This window comes from Triticum dicoccoides, chromosome 1A, assembly GCF_002162155.2.
Source record: "Triticum dicoccoides isolate Atlit2015 ecotype Zavitan chromosome 1A, WEW_v2.0, whole genome shotgun sequence".
In the NCBI taxonomy this organism is placed as follows: domain Eukaryota; kingdom Viridiplantae; phylum Streptophyta; class Magnoliopsida; order Poales; family Poaceae; genus Triticum; species Triticum dicoccoides.
The window spans coordinates 322,457,971-322,480,791 of NC_041380.1; the positions used below are offsets into that span (position 1 = coordinate 322,457,971).

A 22,821-nucleotide genomic window follows, 5' to 3' on the forward strand; every position below is an offset into this window, starting at 1 on the left:
AGACAGCGCTGTTTTAGCTTCTCAGGAAATGAATCTGAGTCTGTTTTCTCTACAGAAAAAACGTGTCTATCAACCAACATTCTGATGAGGCTAATCTTGGACAATTTGCCCAGCAATAGCATCCACACACAACCTGTCTGGTAGATTGGATTTGCCGGTGCGTGCAGCTCTCTTCCTTTTATGACCTTGGAGGTTGTTTCGTTGTCAATCACCTGTCTCCTGGTTTATGTACGATAAAGGAATATAACACAGGCACGTTACGATACTGCAGAAGAACAGGGGCGTGGGGCAACCGGGCGAATGTCTAGAGTTTGAATTGTCTTCTAATACCATTTTTAGAGGAGAGAAAAAAGAGCAAGAAGAATAGTGTCCGATGAATGCGTCCCTTTTCCCCTTCTTTCGACCTGGACCCGTCAAAGGCTAGCGAATATCCTTGGAATTGCAAGACCAAGATAGAACAAACTCGTGCAAATTCTGCTACCATTCACGGGACCGATGGCACGGGCAATGAGGTACAGAATTCAGGATTGCGATAGCCAAGGCAGTAAGATGCATAACAGCCGCTGCGTGCCTCTGAGATAAGAGAAAAGATGGGCAGCAGCAGCAATACACAAGAGCAACATCAGCGTGGGGAACGAACATGTATGTAGGTTCTTGTACACGTTTAAGTTCTTATGAGCTCTCCTGGTCCTCGGCAGCTTCCGGCGCCTGCTCCTCTTCCTTGGCTGCCTCTGGCTCGTCGGCGTTCTTGGCCGAGGCGGGCTTGAGCAGGTTGCTGTAGCTGCCCGTCTCCTTGAACAGCTGCCAGAAGTGGTTCTGGCAGTATAGGATCCCGTTAAGGGAGGCGCAGGATGCGGTCGTCAGGATGCAGCCGCCGTGAGCGCACTTGAAGCAGGTCTTGTGGTAGGGCTCGCCCTCCAAGGTCATCTGCCAAGGAATTGAAATTATCAGACAGACTTTTGCATATGGAAAACGAGGCAACAGGCGTATGCGTAGTCTGTCGTGTCCAAAAGATTACTCATGAAATTTGGGTAGGTTGATCAAGGACTGAAATGATGCAAACAGATATATGCATGTTCATTTTATTGCTCTTGAATTTTGTTAGTCAAAAGTTGAGATTTCCCAGTTACCGAAGTTTCCACTGCTTAATCGTGACCGGCTTAATCGTTCAAGAATGGAAATTTCTTACCTTCTCCAATGGGTACACAGTCTTCTTGCAGGCAGCACACTTGTCCTGAGTTCCACAGAACACAGAGCCATACTTGTTTGGGACCTTAGACTGTAAGGGAAAAAACGACTTATGAGCTGCAATCTGTGACAAATTGGGAAATAATGATATTGCTGATTGTACTCTACGAAATACTCGCATTAAATCAGCAGCAAAGGATAACCTATTGGGCTGCAATACATATTTTTTCATAATCATTTCACAACAAATATAAGTGTGGCCCACAGAATGGCGAGAAAGCAATACCTGCTCATTATTTGCCTTTGCGCCTGAACAAAAAAAAAGAACAAGTACAATGTGATGAGATTTCTGTTGTAATTGCAAACAAAACAACAGCGGGAAGAGCAATGCAGGACAAACTTACATGTGGGGAAGTTTTTCTTGAAGCTGCCTGTTTCCTTGAAAAGCTGCTCAAAATGAGTCTTGCAGAAAAGAACTCCATCCATGGAGGAGTAGCTGCACATCTAGAAATAGTGCAGTTCAACGTGAGCTCATGCACAAGACATAATTCAGAAGATCACAGAGCAAAGGGATGTGAGAAACTGATGCATCCGACAGCAAATGTCAAGAAGGGGGCATTACCGAAAGAGTGCCTTTGCAATGGCTGCATTTGAAGCAATACTTGTGGTAGGGAATGCCATCCGCAGTAAGGAGGTCAATGAAATGAACGGTCTTGTCACAAGCCTTGCACTTGTCCTGTGTACCATAGAATGTCATCTTGATATTCTTGGTGGTGAAACCTAGCGAAATATGCCACTCAGTTGCTAACAAGAGTTGTCTGGCTCAAGCCTTCTAATGCTATCAAGATAACCTGTCTTCGGCTCTCGATCTGCGACCTAATAGAAGCAGATGAAAGCCAAAGAGAGGTTGGACCCAGAAGCAGTGGAAGGCTTTAAATGAATGCCTGAAACCGGATTTGGGAGAGGTAGAAGTTAAAATAGAAGAGGCTAGGCTCTAACACCAAGCCACAGGAAAAGGTCAGAGATGGGAATAGATGTGCCACGTCATAATGCTAACTTTGGAGATTACTCCTTGCACGGTTCTAATTTGTGGTTATTCTCCTATACAAAGTGTTCAACTATATTTAGTGTCCAAAGATAACTAAATACTAACAATAGTCCAGGACATAGGGAGAAGTATTGCGAAATTAGAAGGCGTTGTTATCTGTCGGTCAAGTTTTTCTTGCACGAAGGTGATCGATGTTAAATCTATTCTTAGTGCACCCAGAAAGACACACATGCATTCTCAATATAACCAGAAAAAACATGCTCGTTTACAGCACATATGATAAATATATCAAATAACATGCACTTGAATATACAATGAATAAACACCAAGACCTTGTTTGGCCTTGAACCCAAACAGCTTTTCAGAGACAAAGAAACGATGCAGCAAAAGCTTATATAAAAATTCAAGGCACAAAAAGATAACTCCTAGAATTATCTAAATGAGCAATTCAGTTGCTAGTAGCTTTAGTCTATGAAATGGAGAAACAAGAGAAATGAAGGTGAAACATTACCAATTTGGATTCACATTATGTACATACTCTATTTTCTCAGGGCCACAAACCAACAACAGGATACCTCTGATCTAGCTTCAGTCCCAAGAATTTGCTCTGCAAAAGAGTGACCTGTCAGTCCTGTCTGCTTCAATGCAAAGTAAAGTTACGATGGATGTGCAGGAAAAGTACCTGACAATTAGTCAGTCTATTCTCTATCTTCCAACAAGGAATGCCGGTATGAAGAGTATCCGGATTTGACACAATAATTTTTGAAGAATCGAAGCTTGGAAAACATTGTTATTCCAAGTTTGAAAATTTGCATGGTTATTCGTATCATAATATAGTTCGCTGTTTGTACACTCCAAAGCAGAGCGAATATATTTAAACAAAAATGGGCTACAGTGTTGTACAAGCGCCCACATAGGCAGAAACAAAAAATGAGGTAGTACAACATGTTTGCGCCTAGTCAACGTCAGAATAAAAAGGCCTTCAAGTCTCCCATTCTTCAGCCAGGTAGTTGTATTGTGGATGCCAATCATAAATAACAATAGGCTCCGGTGTATGGTGGTCTAGTAAACAGACACTTCAATCTGAACCTTGTATTCCAACCAAATTTACTTGAGAAATCTCGAGACATCACCAAGAAGACACAAGGAGAATCAGGTCTTAATCAATCTTAAGACATCGCCAATGAGATGCAGGGAGCCAGTAACCAAGACCTGATTCAGTACACAAAAACAAACCTATAAGAATTGAGTAGGAAAGTAGTTGCAACTTGCAAGAGAATAAATACAGATACATAACACATGTTCTTAGTCATGGATTAGCAGAACTGAATAAACATAAAGCAAACCAAAACACCAGTGTAATAAAATGGCAGGTATAAATCATGGAATAGCAGAACCAGAAGAAGTAAACAAACAAACAAGCAAATGAACGTGAATTGAACAAGTAGAAGAATAATATATGCCAAAAGGACAGACAATTACATACATGTGTGAATGAGGGTCAGTAAAGGATAAGTGATAGCGAATCCTAAAATGCCTAGAAGGGGGTAGCTAGTTATGGAGGGCTGGGTGAAATACTCCAGTCATCGCATGACATAATGTAGTACTGCTATGTCATGAAGGTACAGGAGAAAGGGAAGGGGATAGCCCAACAGCCAAAGCAAAAGTGGACAAGACCAGTGGTAGGACTAGGGTTCCTACCAGGCCTCCGGCGCAGATTGTATGGGCAAGGAGGAGGGGGACGAGGGCTGGAGCGGGCGCGCCGGCGGACAGGCGCCGGCGCGGCTAGGGTTGGAGGCGGCGGCGGCTAGGGTTCCGGCTCCTCAAGGAGCCGGGCAACAGAAGATTATAATATCTTTATTGCTTGATCTCAACAGTGTCTTACAACTAGTATTTATAACTTTAGCCTAAGATAACTTGCCTAAGATAACTTGTGGGGCAAGCCCCTAATACTAATGCCCGGTGGCCCTCTTCCTAGTATAGACCAAACCGGTCATAACATCTCTCCCCGCCTGCGCAAACAGCTCGTCCTCGAGCTGAAAGTCTGGATAGTGTTGGCGAAAATCCTCACGCTGCTCCCAAGTAGCCTCCTCCTCCGGAAGGCCCGCCCACTGGACGAGGACAAACCAGACACCACGACGGAGCTGTGCCTGCAACACCTTTGCCGGCTCTGGAAGAATGCGACCATCGGCGGTTGGCGGAAGCGCCGGAGGAGCCGCCGGTGGCTCGCCACGGAAAGGCTTGAGCAGCCCCACATGGAAGACGTCATGGATGCGAGCGCAGGCTGGAAGCTGAAGACGATAGGCCACCTTCCCAATGCGCTCCAAGATAGGGAAGGGCCCGGCGTAGCGAGGCCCGAGCTTGCGCTTGGCGCGCGGGTCAAGTGACTGCGTAGAGCGGTGGAGAAGACGCAGCCACACCCAATCACCGACCGCGAACTCCGCCTCGCGATGATGATCGTCGTAGTAATGCTTGGCCAGCTGCTGGGCCTGAAAGAGACGCTGACGGACCTCAGCAAGCATCTCGTCACGGGTGCGGATAAGGTCACCCGCAACCGCTGTCCGAGCCGTCTCCGGGTCCACCGGTAGTATAGGCGGGGGTGGTCGACCATAGACCACCTCAAACGGCGTAGCGCGCAGGGCGGAGTGATAGGAGGTGTTGTAGCAGTACTCCGCCCAAGAGAGCCAGTCCACCCAAGCGCGAGGCCGATCACCTGTCACACAACGCAAATACATGGCAATGACCTTGTTAACCACCTCGGACTGACCGTCTGTCTAGGGATGGAACGCCGTACTCAGGCGGAGCTGGACACCCGCCATCCTGAAGAGGTTGCGCCAGACATGGCCCGTGAATACTGGGTCCCTATCACTGACGATCGAAGCAGGGCCCGGGCCACGGACGCCGCCGTGTACGGATGGCCGAGCGCGATGAAGTGGGCGTACTTGGAGAAGCGGTCGACCACCGTGAGGATGCCGACTTGCCGCCCACCTTGGGGAGGCCCTCGATGAAGTCCATGGAGATATCCGCCCAGACCTGAGACGGCACCTCCAAGGGCTGAAGTAACCCAGACGGCCGCAGGGTCTCTGTCTTGTTGCGCTGGCATGTCTGACAAGACCGAACCCAGTCACGGACCAGGGCGCGATCGCCAGGGATGTAGAAGTCGGCGCGAAGACGATGGAGGGTTTTCTGCACACCCTCATGGCCTGCCGAGTGGGCGAGCTGTAACACCTAGTGACGGAGATCATCATGCGCCGGAACAAAGATCCGGCGCCCATGGAGAAGCAGTCCGTCAGAGAAGCGCCAAGGCTCCTCCAGGTCACCGGACGTGAGCTGCTGCCAAAGAAGGACGGCGTCGTCAGCCGTCGCAGTTGCGCGGCGGATGTCGGCGAAGAGACCGAGCGTCGGCCCGGAGCGGATGCACAGGACCGCCCCGGCAAACTCGTTGACGAAGGGAGCGATGTCGGAGTCGCGACGGGACAGCGCATCGGCCACGGTGTTAAGGCGACCCGGCCGATACTCGACGGAGAAGTCGAAGCCGAAGAGCTTGCTGATCCACTTGTGCTGTGGCACGGTCGACAGTCGTTGGTCCAGCAAGAACTTCAGGCTGTAGTGGTCCGTGCGAATGTGGAAGGACCGTCCCCACAAGTACAGCCGCCAATGACGAACAGCCTGCACAAGGCCAATGAGCTCCCGCTCGTATGCCGCCAGCTTGAGATGGCGAGGAGCGAAAGGCCGGCTGAAGAAGGCGAGGGGTCCATCGCCCTGATGAAGCACGGCGCCGAAACCAGCGCCCGAGGCGTCACGGTCCACCACGAACGGGCGGTCAAAGTCGGGCATCTGGAGGACGGGGCCCGTCGTGAGGGCCCCCTTGAGGGCCTCGAATGCCGTCGTCGCCTCGTCGTCCCAAGCGAAAGCGTCGCGGCGAAGCAACCGCGTGAGGGGCGCCGCGATGAGCCCGAACTCCCGGATAAATTTTCGGTAGTAGCCGGCGAGGCCGAGGAACCCGCGGAGAGCCCGCGGCGAGCGAGGTGTCGGCCATGCGGAGACGGCCGCCACCTTGTCGGCGTCCATAGCCACCCCGTCGGCAGAGATGACATGGCCGAGGTAGGCGACGGTAGGTGTCCCGAACGAGCACTTCGAGCGCTTAAGGTGGAGGTGGTGTGCCCGAAGCTCGTTGAAGACGATGGTGACGTGCTGGAGGTGCTCAGCCCAGGTGGCGCTATAGATAAGAATGTCATCAAAGAAAACAAGCACAAACCGCCGTAAGTAGGGCCGGAGGACGTCGTTCATCAGGGCCTGGAAAGTCGCTGGGGCGTTGGCGAGGCCGAAGGGCATCACCAAGAACTCAAAGTGGCCATGGTGGGTAAGAAACGCCGTCTTAGCGATGTCGTCGGGATGCATACGCACCTGATGATAGCCCGACCGGAGATCGAGCTTGGTGAAGAAGCGCGCCCCATGGAGCTCATCCAAGAGCTCGTCGACCACCGGTATAGGGAACTTGTCCTTGAGCGTGAGCGCGTTCAGGGCGCGGTAGTCGATGCAGAAACGCCAAGTGTCGTCCGACTTGCGGACGAGCAGCACCGGGACGGTGAAGGGTGACGTGGAGATCCGGATGATGCCCGCGGCGAGCATAAGGGCACACTGGCGCTCCAACTCATCCTTCTGCAGCTGAGGGTAGCGGTAGGGCCGAACCGCCACGGGAGGGGTACCCGGCATGAGGTGAATATGATGGTCGTACACCCGGGTGGGCGGAAGACCCCGTGGCTCGTCGAAGAGGTCGCTGTGCTGCTGCAGAAGGGAATCCAGCAGGGGTTGCTCGGCCTCCGAGGACACGGCGATCAGCTGGAGATGTGGCACGGCTGGCGCAGCGCCCCCAAGGCCGTCCCACCGGACGCGGCGGCCCAGCCACCAGAACGTCATCGTGAGCGCGTCGAAGTCCCATAGGATGGGACCGAGGGTCCGGAGAAAATCTACCCCGAGGATGAAGTCGAAGCAGCCGAGGTCGATCCCTGCACAGGTAATGGAGAGGTGTTCGCCACCAATGGAGATGGGAACGTCGCGGGCGAGCCCATGACACCGGAGGCGATCACCGTTCGCCACCGTGATCCGCAGGCGCTCCCCGCCCGTCGTCGGAAGGGCTAGCCGACGCATGGTCGCCTCGGGCAAGAAGTTATGGGTGGAGCCAGTATCCAGCAGGGCCACCAGCCGCTCGTCATGGATCATCACCGGCAGCAGCATGGTCCGCTCGCCACGGATGCCGGCGAGGGCGTGGAGGGAGACAACACACGCCGTCGCCGTGGGATCCGCGGGCGTGTCCGCGGCCGCCTCGGGTGGTGGTGTCGCGTCGGTCGAGTCGTCCACCTCGGTGTAGTCGACCAGCTCCAAGTAAAATAGGCGGGGGCAAACATGGGTCGGTGTGTAGGGCTCATCGCAGTTGAAGTAGAGTCCTTGACGGCGACGCTCCTGCTGCTCAGCCGGTGACAACCGATGGAAAGTCCGTGTGGTGGCCGGGGGCGCGGCCATCGCGGCTGGAGGAGGCCGGCCCGGTGCTAGAGGAGTCGGCGCTGGTCGACTGGGCTGGCGGCCGCCCCGTCCGGGCTGTTGCTGCAGTGCCTGGGCCCGCTGCTCGAAAGCCCGGGCGTACTACATGGCCGTCTGGAGGTCGGGGGGATCCCGGAGCTCGACGTCCACGCGAATATGGTCCGGCAGAGCGCCCACAAATAACTCGGCGCGCTGAATCCCGGAGACGCTCGGCGCGTGGCACGCCAGGGCCTGGAAGCGGTCGGCGTAGTCCTGGACCGTGGATGTGAACTGTAAACGGCCGAGGGCCGCCAGGCGGCTCCCGCGGATAGGAGGCCCGAACCGGAGAAGACAGAGCTCCCAGAAGCGCTCCCATGGTGGCATGCCGCCCTCGTCCTGCTCGAGGGCGTAGTACCAGGTCTGCGCCGCGCCGCGGAGATGATAGGACGCGAGCCAGGTACGATCCGAAGCGAGCGTCCGTTGTCTGCGAAAGAACTGCTCGCACTGGTTGAGCCAGTTGAGAGGGTCCTCCGTGCCCTCGTAGGTGGCGAAGTCCAGTTTGGCGAAGCGAGGGGGTGTCAGACCGCCGTGCCCGGGGGCTGCTGCAGTCGGCGGCAGCGAGTGTGCCGGGTCGAGAATCTCCGGGGCGTAGGTCGCCGAGCCGGAGGGACGGTCAAACCGGAGGGAAGGCGTCGGGTGCTCCGGCGCCGTGGTATACACCAGGCCCGAAGACGAGCCGGCCGCCCACGCGGGTATTGGCGATGGCGATGGCGGAAACTGCACCTGGTGCAGGGGCCGACCAGTGGGCCGGGGCACGGGTGGTGATGTTGTCGACGGTGGCGGCGCCTGGTGGAGCTGCGGCGCCGCAGCCAGCGTCGAAGTAGCCGGCGGGGGCGCCTGGAGAAGCTGCTGGGAAGGGTCCCCCAGCGGTGCGATGGCGGCCGGCCACGCGGGCCAAGGGTTCCCCGCGGCCGGGTAGTGCTGCAGCAGCAGCGGCGGCGGGGGCAGCCCGCCGTAGGGCGACTGGAAGGCCGGGGCGGGCCACTGGAGCGGCGGCGGCCCGTAGGCGGTGGTGGCGGCGCTCGGCGGCGGGGGCTGGTTCCCGGCGAGATAGAGGCTGATGCCCTTGACCGCCTGGACGAGCTCCCGAAGGGTACCCGAGACCTCCTCGGGCGAGAGGATGGGGGGCGGCTCCGCCGCAGTGGCGGTCGACGCTGTCGGGGTGGCCGTCCCGGACATGAGCGCCGGCATGGACGCGGACGGGGCTGGCGGCAGCGTAGGTGAGGCGGTGGTGTTTGGCAGCGGCGGCTGTGATGGAGGAAGCGACATGATCGGCCTGGTGCTCTGGATACCAAATTGGTAGGACTAGGGTTCCTACCAGGCCTCCGGCGCAGATTGTATGGGCAAGGAGGAGGGGGACGAGGGCTAGAGCGGGCGCGCCGGCGGACAGGCGCCGTCGCGGCTAGGGTTGGAGGCGGCGGCTAGGGTTCCGGCTCCTCAAGGAGCCGGGCAACAGAAGATTATAATATCTTTATTGCTTGATCTCAACGGTGTCTTACAACTAGTATTTATAACTTTAGCCTAAGATAACTTGCCTAAGATAACTTGTGGGCCAAGCCCCTAATACTAATGCCCGGTGGGCCTCTTCCTAGTATAGACCAAACCGGTCATAACAACCAGCTTCAGGAATATTGAAGATCAACACTGATGCAGCTTTCACAGGATTTCCAATGATGGAGGTTGGGGATTTATTATTAGAAATGATCAAGGTACAGCTATAGCTGCAGGTGCTGGCAAACTGGAACATATGGCTGATGCCTTCCAATCTGAAGCGGTGGCTATGTTGTATGCAATAAACATTGCTAGCCAAATGGGTTGTGATAGAGTGATGTTTGAAACAGATTCTACACAGTTGAGAAGGGCTGTGTCTACTGAGGAATATGACCTGTCTGCACTGGGGGCCATTTTCAGAGAGATTAAATTTCAGTTACATGTAGGTTTTTCAGATGTATGTGTTGTAAACTGTTCACGAACATGTAACCGAGTGGCGCATAGGCTAGCAGCGTTTGGAGCAAAATTGAACTCTGGTGCATGTATTACTTGGCTGTGACAATTCCCAGAGTTTGTTCAGAACCTTGTAGCTGGGGACTTGTCCAGCAATGATATGAAAGAGGAATGCAATCTGTGTTCCGTTTCAAAAAAAAAGTACTGCTATGAGACATTTCAGAGAACATCACTGAAAGCAATCAAATATGCCCAAAAAATTACCTGGCATGAAGTAGATTGGTTTTGTTGAGAAGTTTCCCTTAGCCACTTAATTGCTGATGGAAGAGATTCAAAAACTAAACTAGCCCCACTAGAACTTGTGCCATTTAGACCTGCATTGTTCCCATTGAAGTTCATCAATCATCTTTAACTCAAATGGTCGTGTTGACAGTACAACCCAGTTTGAGAACTAACTGCGATGAATTTTTAGAATACCTTTCTTGCCGCGAAGCAAGTCTTCCCAGACTGTTTGGAGTGACAACTGCCATGACAAATCAATTTGCTCTCTCCCTGGAGGTGGTGATGCATGTGAACCAAGCTTGTTGTATTGCGATTGATTTGGCACAAATAAGGCCTGATCAAAGCGGAGGCCTGGGCAAAATAACTTGTCACTATAGAAGAGCAACGAAAGCATCCACTCAACTTACAGTAGTAGTATATTGTTCATTTTGAAAAGTAAGCACAAAGAAAATTATGCCAGTGACTTCAGACAGTCGCTTGCTGGTAGTTCATTCAACCACACAAGCCATTATGGAAATACAAGACAGATTATCTACATGGCACGCAAATGAACAACTTCTCTTTGACGTTAAAGGCGGGGACTCTGCCCATTTCATTAACTGAAAAAAACAAGGAGTACAAGCTTATTTACAAAAGCCATAGCTAAAATAAAAAAGCAAAATGTAAAAGCCAACAATTGCTCTAGTAGAAATTTGTTTCCTCAAAACATGCTGAGTCTATACCTACTAATAAAGCAAGGTGATATTCTTGGTTTCGTCCCGTCATTAATATTTATAAAAAAGACATTGTATTTTTTTAACCAACACGCACTCCGTCATGAATATGTGAGCCTCGTGAAAAGAGTAGCTACGGATGGGGGCTAGTACGGCAAAAAATCGTGCGCCTAGCCTGGTCTTCACTGCGCTACTGGGCCACAGATGGGCCTTTTCGTATGGACCATCCACGCAAAAAAAAAATGCCGCGCTGGGGGATCGAACTCGTGACTTGGAAGTATAAGAGTCGCAAGCTGCACCAACCAACTCGGGCATTCATATTTAGTGTTAATAATACCACCTCGCTCCTGAAGACACATAAGGACCAGTTTATATAGAATTGCAAATTCATATCAGCAAGACGCCTTGACAACAACAGGGAGGACGGACGAGATGAATTATGGGCTGTCGAGGGTATATATAAAGAAGGTACATAGATTCTGATCGTTAAACAGAAATTGTGGGCTGTCATGTGGGGCTATTAAAAAGGAAAGGTGTGCAACTAAGGGAATGGAATGGAATTTGTCGGCTGTGTCTTGGGACTATTAAAAAGGGAAAGGATTTAATGTCATGAAATGTGGACGGACTGCAAGGAATATATTCCATAGGATGGACGTGCGTGCACACTCAAACCAGCTTTGCGGGAACTGATGAATTTCAGTATTGTGAGCACGAACAGGGATGTGATGTGCCCAGGATTTGAACCAGACTAACTGGCCCGAACAGGATTCCAATTTCAGCATACAATAAGTTTGTGTCCTGTCCCTCTAGCAAGGCAAGAAACGGACCAGCGATTAGGCGGCCCATCTGAGCGACTGGGATCTCCACTGTCCATCAGCGAGGCAAGTAACGACCCAGCGATCACTGGCGGCTAATTAAAGGAAGGGAGGATTAAAAGAAGGAAATAAATTTTATAAGAAGATTAAAGGCATCACTGTATGCGGCTAATTTTTTGGCTAATCGTGCAGCCCGCCGCGGTACGCCCGGCAGATGCCAGACTCGGACATGGCAAGCAGAGAATGTGAATAATAAGGATTGTTTGGTAAACTGATTTGGCAGTCCCTCTTATAAATCCAAACAGAAATCAGAATGCAGAAGAGGGATAGAACAAAAAAATAGAAGAAGAAGAAGAAAGCTCATGGGAAATATAACAGACATATCTTCTTTATTCTTTTTTCACATGAGTGTCTTTTTTTTAGGGGAGAGTTGAGAACTGGGTGGCGATCCATTTGTTAATTAGAACTTAGAATTGTATGATTCTTAAATCTATTCCACATACAGGCTAATTCATGGGGGTTTTTTCTTGAATATGCACGAGTGTGCATATCATATATTAAAGAAGGGCAAAAGAATGCCTCCACCGTTAGTTACAAGAGTTTACATACTACTTCACTCCTCACGCCTATCCCACCACGCTAACCGACTAAAGCAGGGTGCAACATCTCCTTTTAGCAGGCCGGCCGACAACCAAACTAGACCCTCTAGTCTAATCCTACCATGTAGCGTCTCACACGAAGGCCGCACGCCATCAAAGACAATAGCATTCCTGTGCTTCCACAGTTCCCACAAGGTAAGCCCAAGGATGGTGCACAAGTCTTTCGTACTGGCTTTGTTAGGCCCCATCTTTACAACCATGGCGTGAGAGCGTCATGCTGCGACGGCACCCAATCCGGCTTTCCCCAGGCCTGACAGTACTCCGCCCAGATCACCCTGGCAAAAACACATGTAAGCAAGATGTGGTTGATAGACTCCTCCTCCTCCTGGTCGCAAAAGGGGCATGCATCTTGATGCGGTAGTCCTCGCCTTGCCAGGCGGTCCTACGTCCAGCATCTATCCCGCAGGGCAAACCATGTGAAAATTTTGCATTGTGAGGGCGCCCTTGATTTCCAAGTGAGATCCGCTGCGGGTGCCACTTCTCTCGGCCAGAACTTTGCCGCATATGCCGATCGAACCGTGAACTGCCCATTATCCTCCCAAGACCAAGAAAATTCGTCTTGCACGTCATCCGTAGGCTCCCAAGCGACGACCTCATGCCACAGTAGAAGAAACTCATGCAAAGCATCCAATCCTAAGTTCGGACCCACATCCTGTGCCCATGCTCCATCCCCCATGGCCTCCCGGACTGTCCGATTAGTGCGAATCCGCGCCGGGATCATGTTGTAGATCAAGGGAGCGACCTCCTGAACCCTTTGTCCATTCAACCAGCGGTCCTCCCAGAACAAGGTCGATTGACCATCCCATGCAGTGCTCCTTGTGGCTGCTTTGAAGAGTAGCAACGAGTCTTTGGGGACTTTGATGTTAAATTCCTTCCAAGGTCTGGTATTGTCCGTTCTCTTAAGCCATGGCCATCTAGTTTGCATTGCCACATTCATCCAGCGTAGGTTAGGCAGATCGAGACCACCAGCCCACTTCGGGGTGCACACAGTCTCCCAAGCAACTGCACAGTTACCACCATTCGCCTCCTTCCTTCTGCACCACAGGAATCCTCTACAAATCTTGTTCATTGCTGCAATCGTTTTCATGGGCAGGTCCAAAGCCATCATCGCTAATTCATGGTTTTGAGTTGAAGGAAAGGGGGAAAGATTCATGAATCTGACATTTAATATTTTAAGTAGAGCTCATATGGTACATATAGAGAAATATATTTGTTAGATTAACTATGCGTGCAGATTTTCGCATATGTTATTATATTTTAAGATCCTATTTAGATAGATACATTTTTTTGTATTTAGTTCAACTGTAGTCTGAGACTGGTTTGATCAACCCGCAACCTGGTCTCCGTTTGAGTGGGGCAACAATGACGTATTAGCCAATGGAGTGATGAGTAACAGGCAAGTCATGTGAGTTGTCAAAAGAAGGTGTTACCAATTCCCAGGTAATCATGATGCTATTTAAGATATCTAGTTAAACATCATCCTGTGCTGCTAATTTACTCCATTTTTTTTATTCTGCCGCGGATCAAAATGACGGAGTAAACAAGGAGCAGGCTACCGTTAACAAAAAGTGAGGTGAATTACGGTGGTAATCCGAGCAAGGACACGATGGATAATAACACATACAAAATCCTGAGAGGTTGAAAGGAGCGGCTCGTGTCCGAGCTGCAAAAGGGCTCCAAAGACATGAGCATCGAGTTTTGCAACACAGGAAGCGGCCATAGAAAAGGAAGATGAGTGGCGACATGGAGGATGAGTGCCATGTTAAAATAGAGTATGTGAAGGTCAGGAGGGGAATCATCAATGCTAATTTGTTTACAGATCTATGATTTTTCCTCCCGTTGCAACGCACGGGCATGTTTGCTAGTAACTACAAAATGAAATAGTTGCATTGTTCAAGATCATCATTGATACATCAGCAAAGAATTATGTTGACGTACCTTTCTGAGCACATGTATCTAGAAGACGTGGAAGCAATATCTGAGGATCTCTTACTGACATGCAATTGAACAGGAGAATCTGAAAGCGTCCCACAAGAGAATGTGTGTGTGTGAGAGAGAGAGAGAGACCATTTCAACATTGCTTTAATCCGAAAGGCTGCCACTGCAAGGCATAGCATACCTTCTTAGAATTGATACCACTACGAGGCTGCTCCAAAGGACCTGGTTGTGCTGCATCCTTTTTCGTAACATGGGAAAACCACTTTGCGCATATTTCCATACTTTCTGGGCTATGTGCCCCATCCAAATAGAAAACTAAGGGATAACTGGCATCCTTACATTCTGAGCTCACTTGTAGATCTGGGACAATCTGTGCTCGGCCTTGCAAACAAGCAATCGATAGCCCTTTGATGAACTGATCTGGTAAGGTGCCCTGCACTCCATGGTAACATGATAACTGATCCTAACATTATCCTTTTGCGGAAAATAAATAAATGCCAGTTTGGAATACTTACATGATCTTTGACATGTATTCTGTCCAAATGTCCTTGCCTCTCAAGCCAGGTATTAGCCAATGCAACTGCAAGGCCTGCATTCATGTACTGGTGTTCACCATGCAGCCCAAGAGGTTGATCTTCTAATTGCCGTGGGTCCAAAGGTGGAACTATTCGGATAGAAACCTTTAATGAATTTAAGTTTCATAAATTAACTGGACCAAACTATAGTCATGCTCATTGCAATCAGAATGTGGCAGGCAGAGAGGCGACCAAAAAATGTGTAGCACGGAATATGACATACACCCAATTCAGAAGCTCTCTGCTTCAGTACAGACATTGCCTCCTCTGGTTGTGGAACTGTATAGGCTGGAACTCCCTTCTGTGTTTTGATAAAAAGAAAGTCATGCAGGTACAAAACAACAGTCAAATTTAATTACAGAAGTTGTCAGCTGAAGGAGATAGGAGCAAAGCAAACATGTTACATTCTCCTAAAAAATATGTTAAGGAAAAAAATAGGTCGAGAGAAACCTTCAATATTCCAGCTTTCTCCCCAGCAATTTCTACAAGTGAATTTCCTGCTCAAGCATCGACAACATGAATGAAACCAGTTTACTACGGATGCAAGGGATTTTATTTTTTCATTCAGTTTCATGACTAACCAAGAATTTCCATGTGATCGTATCCGAGGGAAGATATCCCACAAACTACAGGTGCTTTTACCTGCAAAAGTTTCAATTTTCACAGCAGTTATGCTCTCCGGTCTTTTAAGTCAAGATGTTGACGGTGATCTCAATGGGCTAAAATAGGAAGAAAGATAAGCTTAGTATGCATTCCAGACAGATTCTAGATATCTTACAGGTGAACTTAGGTTAAATGAACTACATGACTGTCATTCTGCTATAGTTTGCACTGTGATCTCCGACCAGCCTTTTGGCAGCTAAAGTACATATGCAAGTTTAGTATTAAAATCAGAATCAAAGTGAAGTATCAAAAGGACCACATGTGCTGGTGTATGAGCTTTCTTTTTGGTTGGTGATCATGTCATACAGGCACTTCATATTAATGTGGATTATTTAACTACAAAATGATCATAGAAATGTCACAAACCACATTTGTTGCATCATATTTCCCTCCCAAACCGACCTCCAGCACAGCTACATCCACCTGCTTAAACACACAACACACAAAATGAGTACATTCTAGGAAACCATCATAAATGCAGTTCTGAAAATCGAGAAGTATACCACAGGCTCATCTACCTAGAAAATCACGATGCCTTTGAATAAAACTACCTGATAACTGACCCTTTCACAGTTCAAATTACCAGTCATATGACACCTGTCAGTACTCAGTAATATAGGCTTTTTTTAACAAAGTACAGATGCAAGCGCTCGTATACACGCGCATACACTCACCCCTACAGACAGTTCGAGTGAAGATGAAAATTATTATGGAGGTGGGTACTGGCAGCCTTTTACAGACAATAAAGCCATTTCTTTCATAAACATACAAATAATCTGATACACAATGAGCAAGTGTCCACAATGTCTAGCCTTTAGATGGGGAAAGTCTTCAAAAATTCACATATAAGAAAAGGCCCAAACATGTATTTATCCAGATTCATGACAAGAGTGAAAGCTTATCGAACAATAAGTATTCGAAAAGTATTAACCTGCTCATCTGAAAAAATCTTGAATGCTAGCAGCGCAAGGAACCTAAAGTAGGCTGGCATTGGAATATCATCACCAGTTTTGACCTGAAACGTAAACCAAATTCACCACATTAATGGGTGTTTTAAGGAAAGTATTAAAGTTCATGAAAAGAAATGATGCAGATTCCACTAGTATTTATTTCATATAGTCCTGCTTCAACATGATACAGCCGCAATGGCATCATATGAAATAAAACAGGTGATATTTACTAGTACCTTCAATTTGTTCCAGCACCACCAGAAATACCTAATAAACTTTTCTTCTGAAATGTCCAGCCTGTAACCTCACCAGAAAAAAAGGGTAATAGGTAAGTACAATGATGCATAGTGATAGGACGAATTAAATAAGTCACTCAACAATAGTAATTCCCTCAAGTCTAATTATAATGAGAAGCAACTAAAGACTTTCATTTTAAAAAATGTAGCATCACAGCAAAGAGAAAAGTACCCATCAAGCCGAAACCGCTCACGGACATCAATCAAGTGTGGAGAGGTGAAAAGTCCAGTGCGGAAACCACATGATCGAAGAATTGACTCAGCAAATGTGCATGTTGAACCCTGGCGGATATAAAAAGCCCAGAGAAGTTAACAGCCGCTCTGCAGAAAAAATTTCTTTGCAAGAATATCACAAAGGATTGACTCAGTAAGTGCGCACGGAAACAATCAGAAAGTGCTATAGTCTGTTTATATTGTTGGATATCGCTGGGTCATAAACCATTATCACAAACAACTAGAAACACAACACAGACTACAAAATTACAAACACTTCATTAAAATAAGCAAGGCCTCAGGTAAAGGCTACTTCAGCAATTATGTTAGTTTCTAAAGTAAACTGCTTGATGCCAATTTGTATTACTCCGTGTTTCACGCCAGATGAAGACACACATAAAAAACAAGGCAATCCAATGTTTTATTTTCCTTCTCTTTTTGGAAAAACGGTAGGAGCGTCGTCCTTCATTCAGAGGAACAAAGTTCTAAAAGTATAGGGGGGAGGGGGGCTCGGTCGCCTCGGCAAAACAAAGAAGCAGGCTGTCTACCTGTTGGCTTAAACACTGCAAGACACACTATAATGTACTCCCTCCGTTCCGAATTACTTGTCGCAGGTATGGATGTATCTAGATGTATTTTAGTTCTAGATACATCCATCTCTGCGACGAGTAATTTGGAACGGAGGGAGTAAGATATCCTCTTGAGTGAGGAAAGAAATCCGCTCGGCATCTAAGAAGTCATTTCATTCCCTTTCTAAAAATGTGTCTGCTCTGCTCCTTCCAGACATTCGACCAAACATATAACAGTGTGGCACCTGCGTAGAGACTTGGATGAAGGCTCGAGGATGTGCCCCCACCAGCGTCCAGGGAAGATTGAGACAGAGGCGGAGGGGCAATGTGGTCATCTTGCCAATCCAACGTTTCACGAGAAAACAGAGTTGAAATGCAAACGATGTAGATAACACTAGTTCATACTGTTACAACTATTGCTGTGCTTGGTTACCAATAAACTAAAACCGCAAGCCTAAACCCATCCAGAATTCCGGAACAATTCAAATCTTAACCCAGCAACGCCATCCCTAACGCCGCGTCCAGCTGCACTCACCTTCCCTTTGGTCCCGGCGACGTGAACCACCTTCAGCCGCGTGATGGGCTCCTCCAGTTCCAGTATCTAGCAAAACAAAACAAACCAAACAGCAATCAGGAACAACAGAACAAACCACAGATGAATCGAATAGACCGCCGTCGCAGCAACACCACCTGCAGGTACTTGGCCATGAGCTCCCACTGATTGCCGCGGTTGCCGGTGTCCGCGCGCACCTTCTGCTTGATCAGCGACGCCAGGCACCCCAGCACCTCCTCGTACTCCGCCGACCCCGTCGCCGCACCTGCGCCCACCCCCCACGCACACGCACCGCCGCATCATTCGCTGTCCCCAAATGGAGCAGAGAGGAAGTTTCTGTTTCAGTCCGGTTCGCGAGCTTACCTGCCTGTGCGGCGCCGGCCATGGCGCGGGGGAGGTGGAAGGATGGGCGGAGGGGGCGGGCGGGGCTGGGGGCGAGTGGGTGGGGAGGTGGGGAGTGGAGGGAGAGTAGGCGGCGGAGGTGGGCGAGGCGAGGGGCCGGCATGGCGAGGGAGGAGGAGGCGGGCACTGGTAGTTTGGTGGTGGTCGGAGGGGCGGAGCGCTTCGGTGGTGCGGGTCGTGGGCTCGCGCCGCCGCTCGCGCGCATCGCTCACCAATCGTGTGATGTGGAGTGCTCAGCTTCCTTTATCGCCGTTGTGTTGGGTTTTGGGTTTTTCTCGGGAACGCTGTGTTGGGCTCTAGCGCTGTGCGGAAGAAACAACAGGCCTCATTTATTTATTGTTTTGGGCTTAACAGGTTACTACGAGGTAGCGTGGCCCATTTTATGGAGCCTTTTCCCGCAATCCTGGCCCATGACATGTGTCATCCACTCATTTCTAAGTATCACATGTTGCTTTTTTTTTTCTAAATAGCACATGTTGCTAAAAACAATCTAAATATCACATTTGTTTGTGCCAAAAACCACATTTTTTTCTATTTTTCTGAGAAAAATCACACATGTTTTGGAGTTGAGGGTGTTACACACTATGTATATGAATAACAAATGTATAAAGGAAAATGAGCTTGATGGGGTGTCCTATATGTGCCCCTGACTCTGACAATGTCTTGCTCCGTCTTATCTTGAACATGTCACCAAAGTTCATAATTGAAAATGTCTTCTTATCATTGCCCATGTCTTCTCTCCTTTGGGCATTGGCTATATCCCGCGAGCTTTCTTCTGCATTGGGCAGGAAGAGTTGCCTTTTGTTGCCGCCCGACAATGCATGTGTCACCATTTCTTGGTTTTTTTATTCATTTGACAAATCTAACACCATGCTCAGTGTCATGCTTGAGGGATGAGAGCCCATGGGGTTTAGTGATGCGGTCTGTAGAGCTTGTGTTAATGAAGTGGTGTTGATATTTGTAATCTTCATGTTAGGATGGTTGACACTGATTAAAGTTGGAAAGACACTTCCTACATCTATTATTACATTTGAATGAGAGCACGAATTCAATTTTTTCATCTTCTTCCATGAAAACACAGTGTAAATTATTGGTCAAGCTTATACAATACAAGGCTCCCATATTTTTCTATGGGCTTGCATTCAAACACACACAATGAGAAGGCATGTGTGAAGCACCCATGAATAGTGATTGATAGCGTTGCTTGTGATGCTGGCTGAATGCTTGTGGGTTGCCATGTGAAAAATTATAGATCCAAATGTATGCCATTTTATGATGGCATGTGATTTCAATTAATATAGAGGTCGATTCTCTCCCGCTTCCTTCATCCTTGGATATTGTCATGTCTCCTTAACCACCATCACCTTGCAAGAAAACAAAGTACATATTTAGTTTGAGCCCTACTACCCCTTTACTTCCATTCTATTCACCCCATTACTCTGGCATTGTCACCGCTTCAAAAAGTCTAGTCCATTGTATGTCTAATTTACAAATGAAACACTTCTAACCTATCACGAGATAATGGCATGTTAATTTTCTTTTTTACAAGGTGCATGTAGTTCAATGACATGTTTGTGTCTCCTTATTCCTCGATGACAACAAAGATAATGCTTTTATGTCCACAGAAAACGTGAAGAAAAGTAACATGGTGTATATCTGAGAAAATTAAACTAAAACAAAGGCCTGACTACAAAATGGACATTTCCTTATTCTTCTCCATTTTTCATGCTAAGCACATTGTCCAACGGTGACTTGTGATTTACAAATTTAATGGTAGCACATGGGTAGTATGAAAAGGGGGGTTGCATAACGAACTTGCCGATGCCAATTGCCTTCCAAAGCGACCTACGTAGCTGGATGATGGAATGGGTACGTCATGCCGGTGTGGCGAAAAAATTGATGGTAATTCAGGGGCTCTGCAACCTATGATTGGCTAGGAATGAAGCGAATGATAGAAAGTGTACATGTGGCCATAAAAAATTGTTGAGCAGGTGTCTGATAGAGGAGTGGCATAAGTTATACAGAGGTGCGGCAATAATGCCCAAACCCTCGTAGACGGAGCATTGGCTCCCTCCCACCTATGGTTGGATTAAGGTGATGTCGAAGAATGAGGAATAGGGAAGGAGACAGAGCGGTGCTTAAAGACCATCATGGGTCGTCCCTCACTAGAGAAAGTCAACCCTTCCCCTGCCCATCTCCGACCATGAACGGGTAGAATTCATCGTGCAATACAATTGCAATGGAAAAGGACATTCCAAAGCTTTTTTTGAATAAAGACATTCGGAAGCTCATTGTGGAGATCAACAACAAGGCGATGGGGGGTAAACTCAATGATCCGATAGAAACATGACTATATATTGGCCTCTTGTTGAAGAAGTGAAGGACTTGCTCCGCTTTGAAGAGGAGTTTAGGGTTTGTTGGGTGCAGCGATCGGCTAAGGCGTCAGACATATCTCAACTAAGGACAACTGCGGATATGTGAAACATGGCTTCAAACCCCTCTGGATTGTATTGTGAATGGTGTGCTCTAGGATCTAGCCGAGCATATTTGAATAAAATGGCGACACTTCAAATTCAAAAATAAGAAAAACAAAGCAGCCGGGGAATAGCTCAGATATTAGGCGGCTGCTACGGATCAGTCGGCTGATAACAGCCAAACCTAAGCCGCCTGATCAGCTGTTGATTCGCGCAGGTATATTGTGATTTCAGCCGCTCGATCCCCTCATGACAGGACTACACGAAGTACGCACCATCGCGTCCATCCCCAACCTGCCATCAAGTGTGCTGCAGACGCACTGTCCCCGAGTCAACGCACTGCACATGTAGCTCCGGCGGAAGCTGCAGCACCCTCCATTGCAGCACCAGCATTGCTCTGTTGGTCCGTTGATGCTTCATTGCCGCCGGCGAGTGCCGCGATGCAGCACCGGAAGCGCCGCGTCGAGCACGAGGAGGCGCCGACGAAGCTCCATTGCAGCATGGGAAGCGCTTCATCGGAGCACGGGGAGCCGCCTGCGAGCGCAGCGATGCAGCACAAGGAACCACCACGAGAGTGCTGCATCGGAGCATTGGGAGCTGCAGGCGAGCACTGCGATGAAGCACCGGGAACCGTCCCGAGAGTGCTGCATCGGAGCATGGGGAGCCGTCGGCGAGCGCTTCATTGCAGCTCCGGCGCCGGCGAGGTTGCATCGCAGCGCGAGCACGCCGACGAGGTTGCATTGCAGCACGGTGGCCGTGGTCGAGCGCCGCGTCACATCGCCGGCGGCACCGATGAGCGGTAAAAAGCTCGGTGGTGCTTCCATTGGAAGCTTCGTTGCAACGCCAGTGGGGCATGCGTCAAAACCTCCCTTGATTCGCGGCAGTGAGGGATGGTGGTCATCGCTGGGAGCGTCTCTCCATGGCGGGCGTGAAGAACAGAAAAGAGGAAGATGAATAAATGTGTAAAGGAGAAGAAGCCTGTAAAGAAGATAAGGCTGGAATGGGATGTGGTGGGAAGGCTCCACAGGGGGCACGTGTCGAGAGGAGGAGGTGGTTTACAGGAGGAAGGGATCAGCCGGTTGATTTACAGAGTTTTCCCAGATATTAACGTTGAAACCCGGGAAATAAAATCCAGCGTTGGAACAAGATAAGGCACCTCTATTTATGGAATCTCCGATGTAGCCATGACTGATTAAGCAAAAATATCCACTTTCCCTGTTTGGCGAAAAAATTGGCATCCTTTTATGCAGATATCATACCGCACTGTACCGGGGAACGATAACAGATGCAGATAAGATACCGCACTCTAGTTTGGGCGCAAAGCTGCAGCCCTTTTCTGGTGGTTGGTGGCCGGTCATTTCAGTCCAGTTGCCGGGTGACCGACTCTGTTGTCTGTACACACATCTCCTTGGATTACAGCCTATCGCCGCCGTTTTCCTGCTTGCAAATTCCCTGCAAATCAGCACCATTTGTAGACCGGCTAGTACTACTAGTACTACGTAGTAGCGTTGCAGTTTCCGGTGAAGCCTGCCTTGTGCTTTTTTCCAGTGTGTCCATGCTTGGAAAGAACCTGCGAATTGCCTAAATTTGCATGTAGACCAGTACTGCACTGGTAGTAGCGAGAGTTGTACGGCTTCCTTCTTCTCTGTACTCTGAAAGAAACGACATAGATAGAAAAATAAAGGTCGCCAGTCGTCGGTCGTAAGTCGTGACACCAAGGTAGTATTCAGGTAGGGATGCACATGTACGACCGAATGAGCGTCTGACCGGCTCAAGTCGTTATAAAATATATAAACATAATACACCAGCCGTCTCACTGGCTTGAACGAAACTACTACTACTACCACGACTCTCAACCACCCTGACGGAACATACTAAGCAAAACAAGTTGAAGTCTTCCCAGATTGTACTACTTATTTACTCAGTGATGCGTAGGATTTGACCTCCCTGTATCTAGGC

The 22,821-nt window shown here is 49.0% G+C and overlaps 2 protein-coding genes across 3 annotated transcripts; both read right to left on the minus strand.

Annotated features, from left to right (window-relative positions):
* Positions 1-463: 463 nt before the first annotated feature.
* On the minus strand, positions 464-2,142 carry LOC119270991 (LIM domain-containing protein PLIM2b-like). Its single transcript, XM_037552975.1, has 5 exons — positions 1,811-2,142; positions 1,593-1,692; positions 1,475-1,497; positions 1,190-1,279; positions 464-927 (listed from the first exon to the last, which is right to left on the minus strand). Exons 1-5 carry the CDS (start codon positions 1,943-1,945, stop codon positions 673-675), a joined length of 603 nt encoding a protein of 200 aa, XP_037408872.1. The 5' UTR covers positions 1,946-2,142; the 3' UTR covers positions 464-672.
* An 866-nt stretch (positions 2,143-3,008) lies between these two features.
* On the minus strand, positions 3,009-18,612 carry LOC119270964 (folylpolyglutamate synthase-like). Of its 2 annotated transcripts, none has more exons than XM_037552962.1 (16): positions 18,350-18,612; positions 18,124-18,251; positions 17,969-18,034; positions 16,824-16,933; positions 16,592-16,652; positions 16,337-16,420; positions 15,772-15,828; positions 15,324-15,384; positions 15,193-15,239; positions 14,966-15,043; positions 14,683-14,847; positions 14,349-14,600; positions 14,168-14,246; positions 10,238-10,393; positions 10,025-10,134; positions 3,009-3,448 (listed from the first exon to the last, which is right to left on the minus strand). In XM_037552962.1, the coding sequence occupies exons 1-16, from the start codon at positions 18,591-18,593 to the stop codon at positions 3,389-3,391; spliced, it is 1,758 nt and encodes a 585-aa protein (XP_037408859.1). In that variant the 5' UTR covers positions 18,594-18,612; the 3' UTR covers positions 3,009-3,388. The 2 variants fall into 2 exon arrangements, with proteins under 2 accessions (XP_037408859.1, XP_037408853.1); XM_037552956.1 differs by having other exon boundaries at positions 14,683-14,831; positions 14,935-15,043.
* Between the last annotated feature and the right edge of the window lie 4,209 nt (positions 18,613-22,821).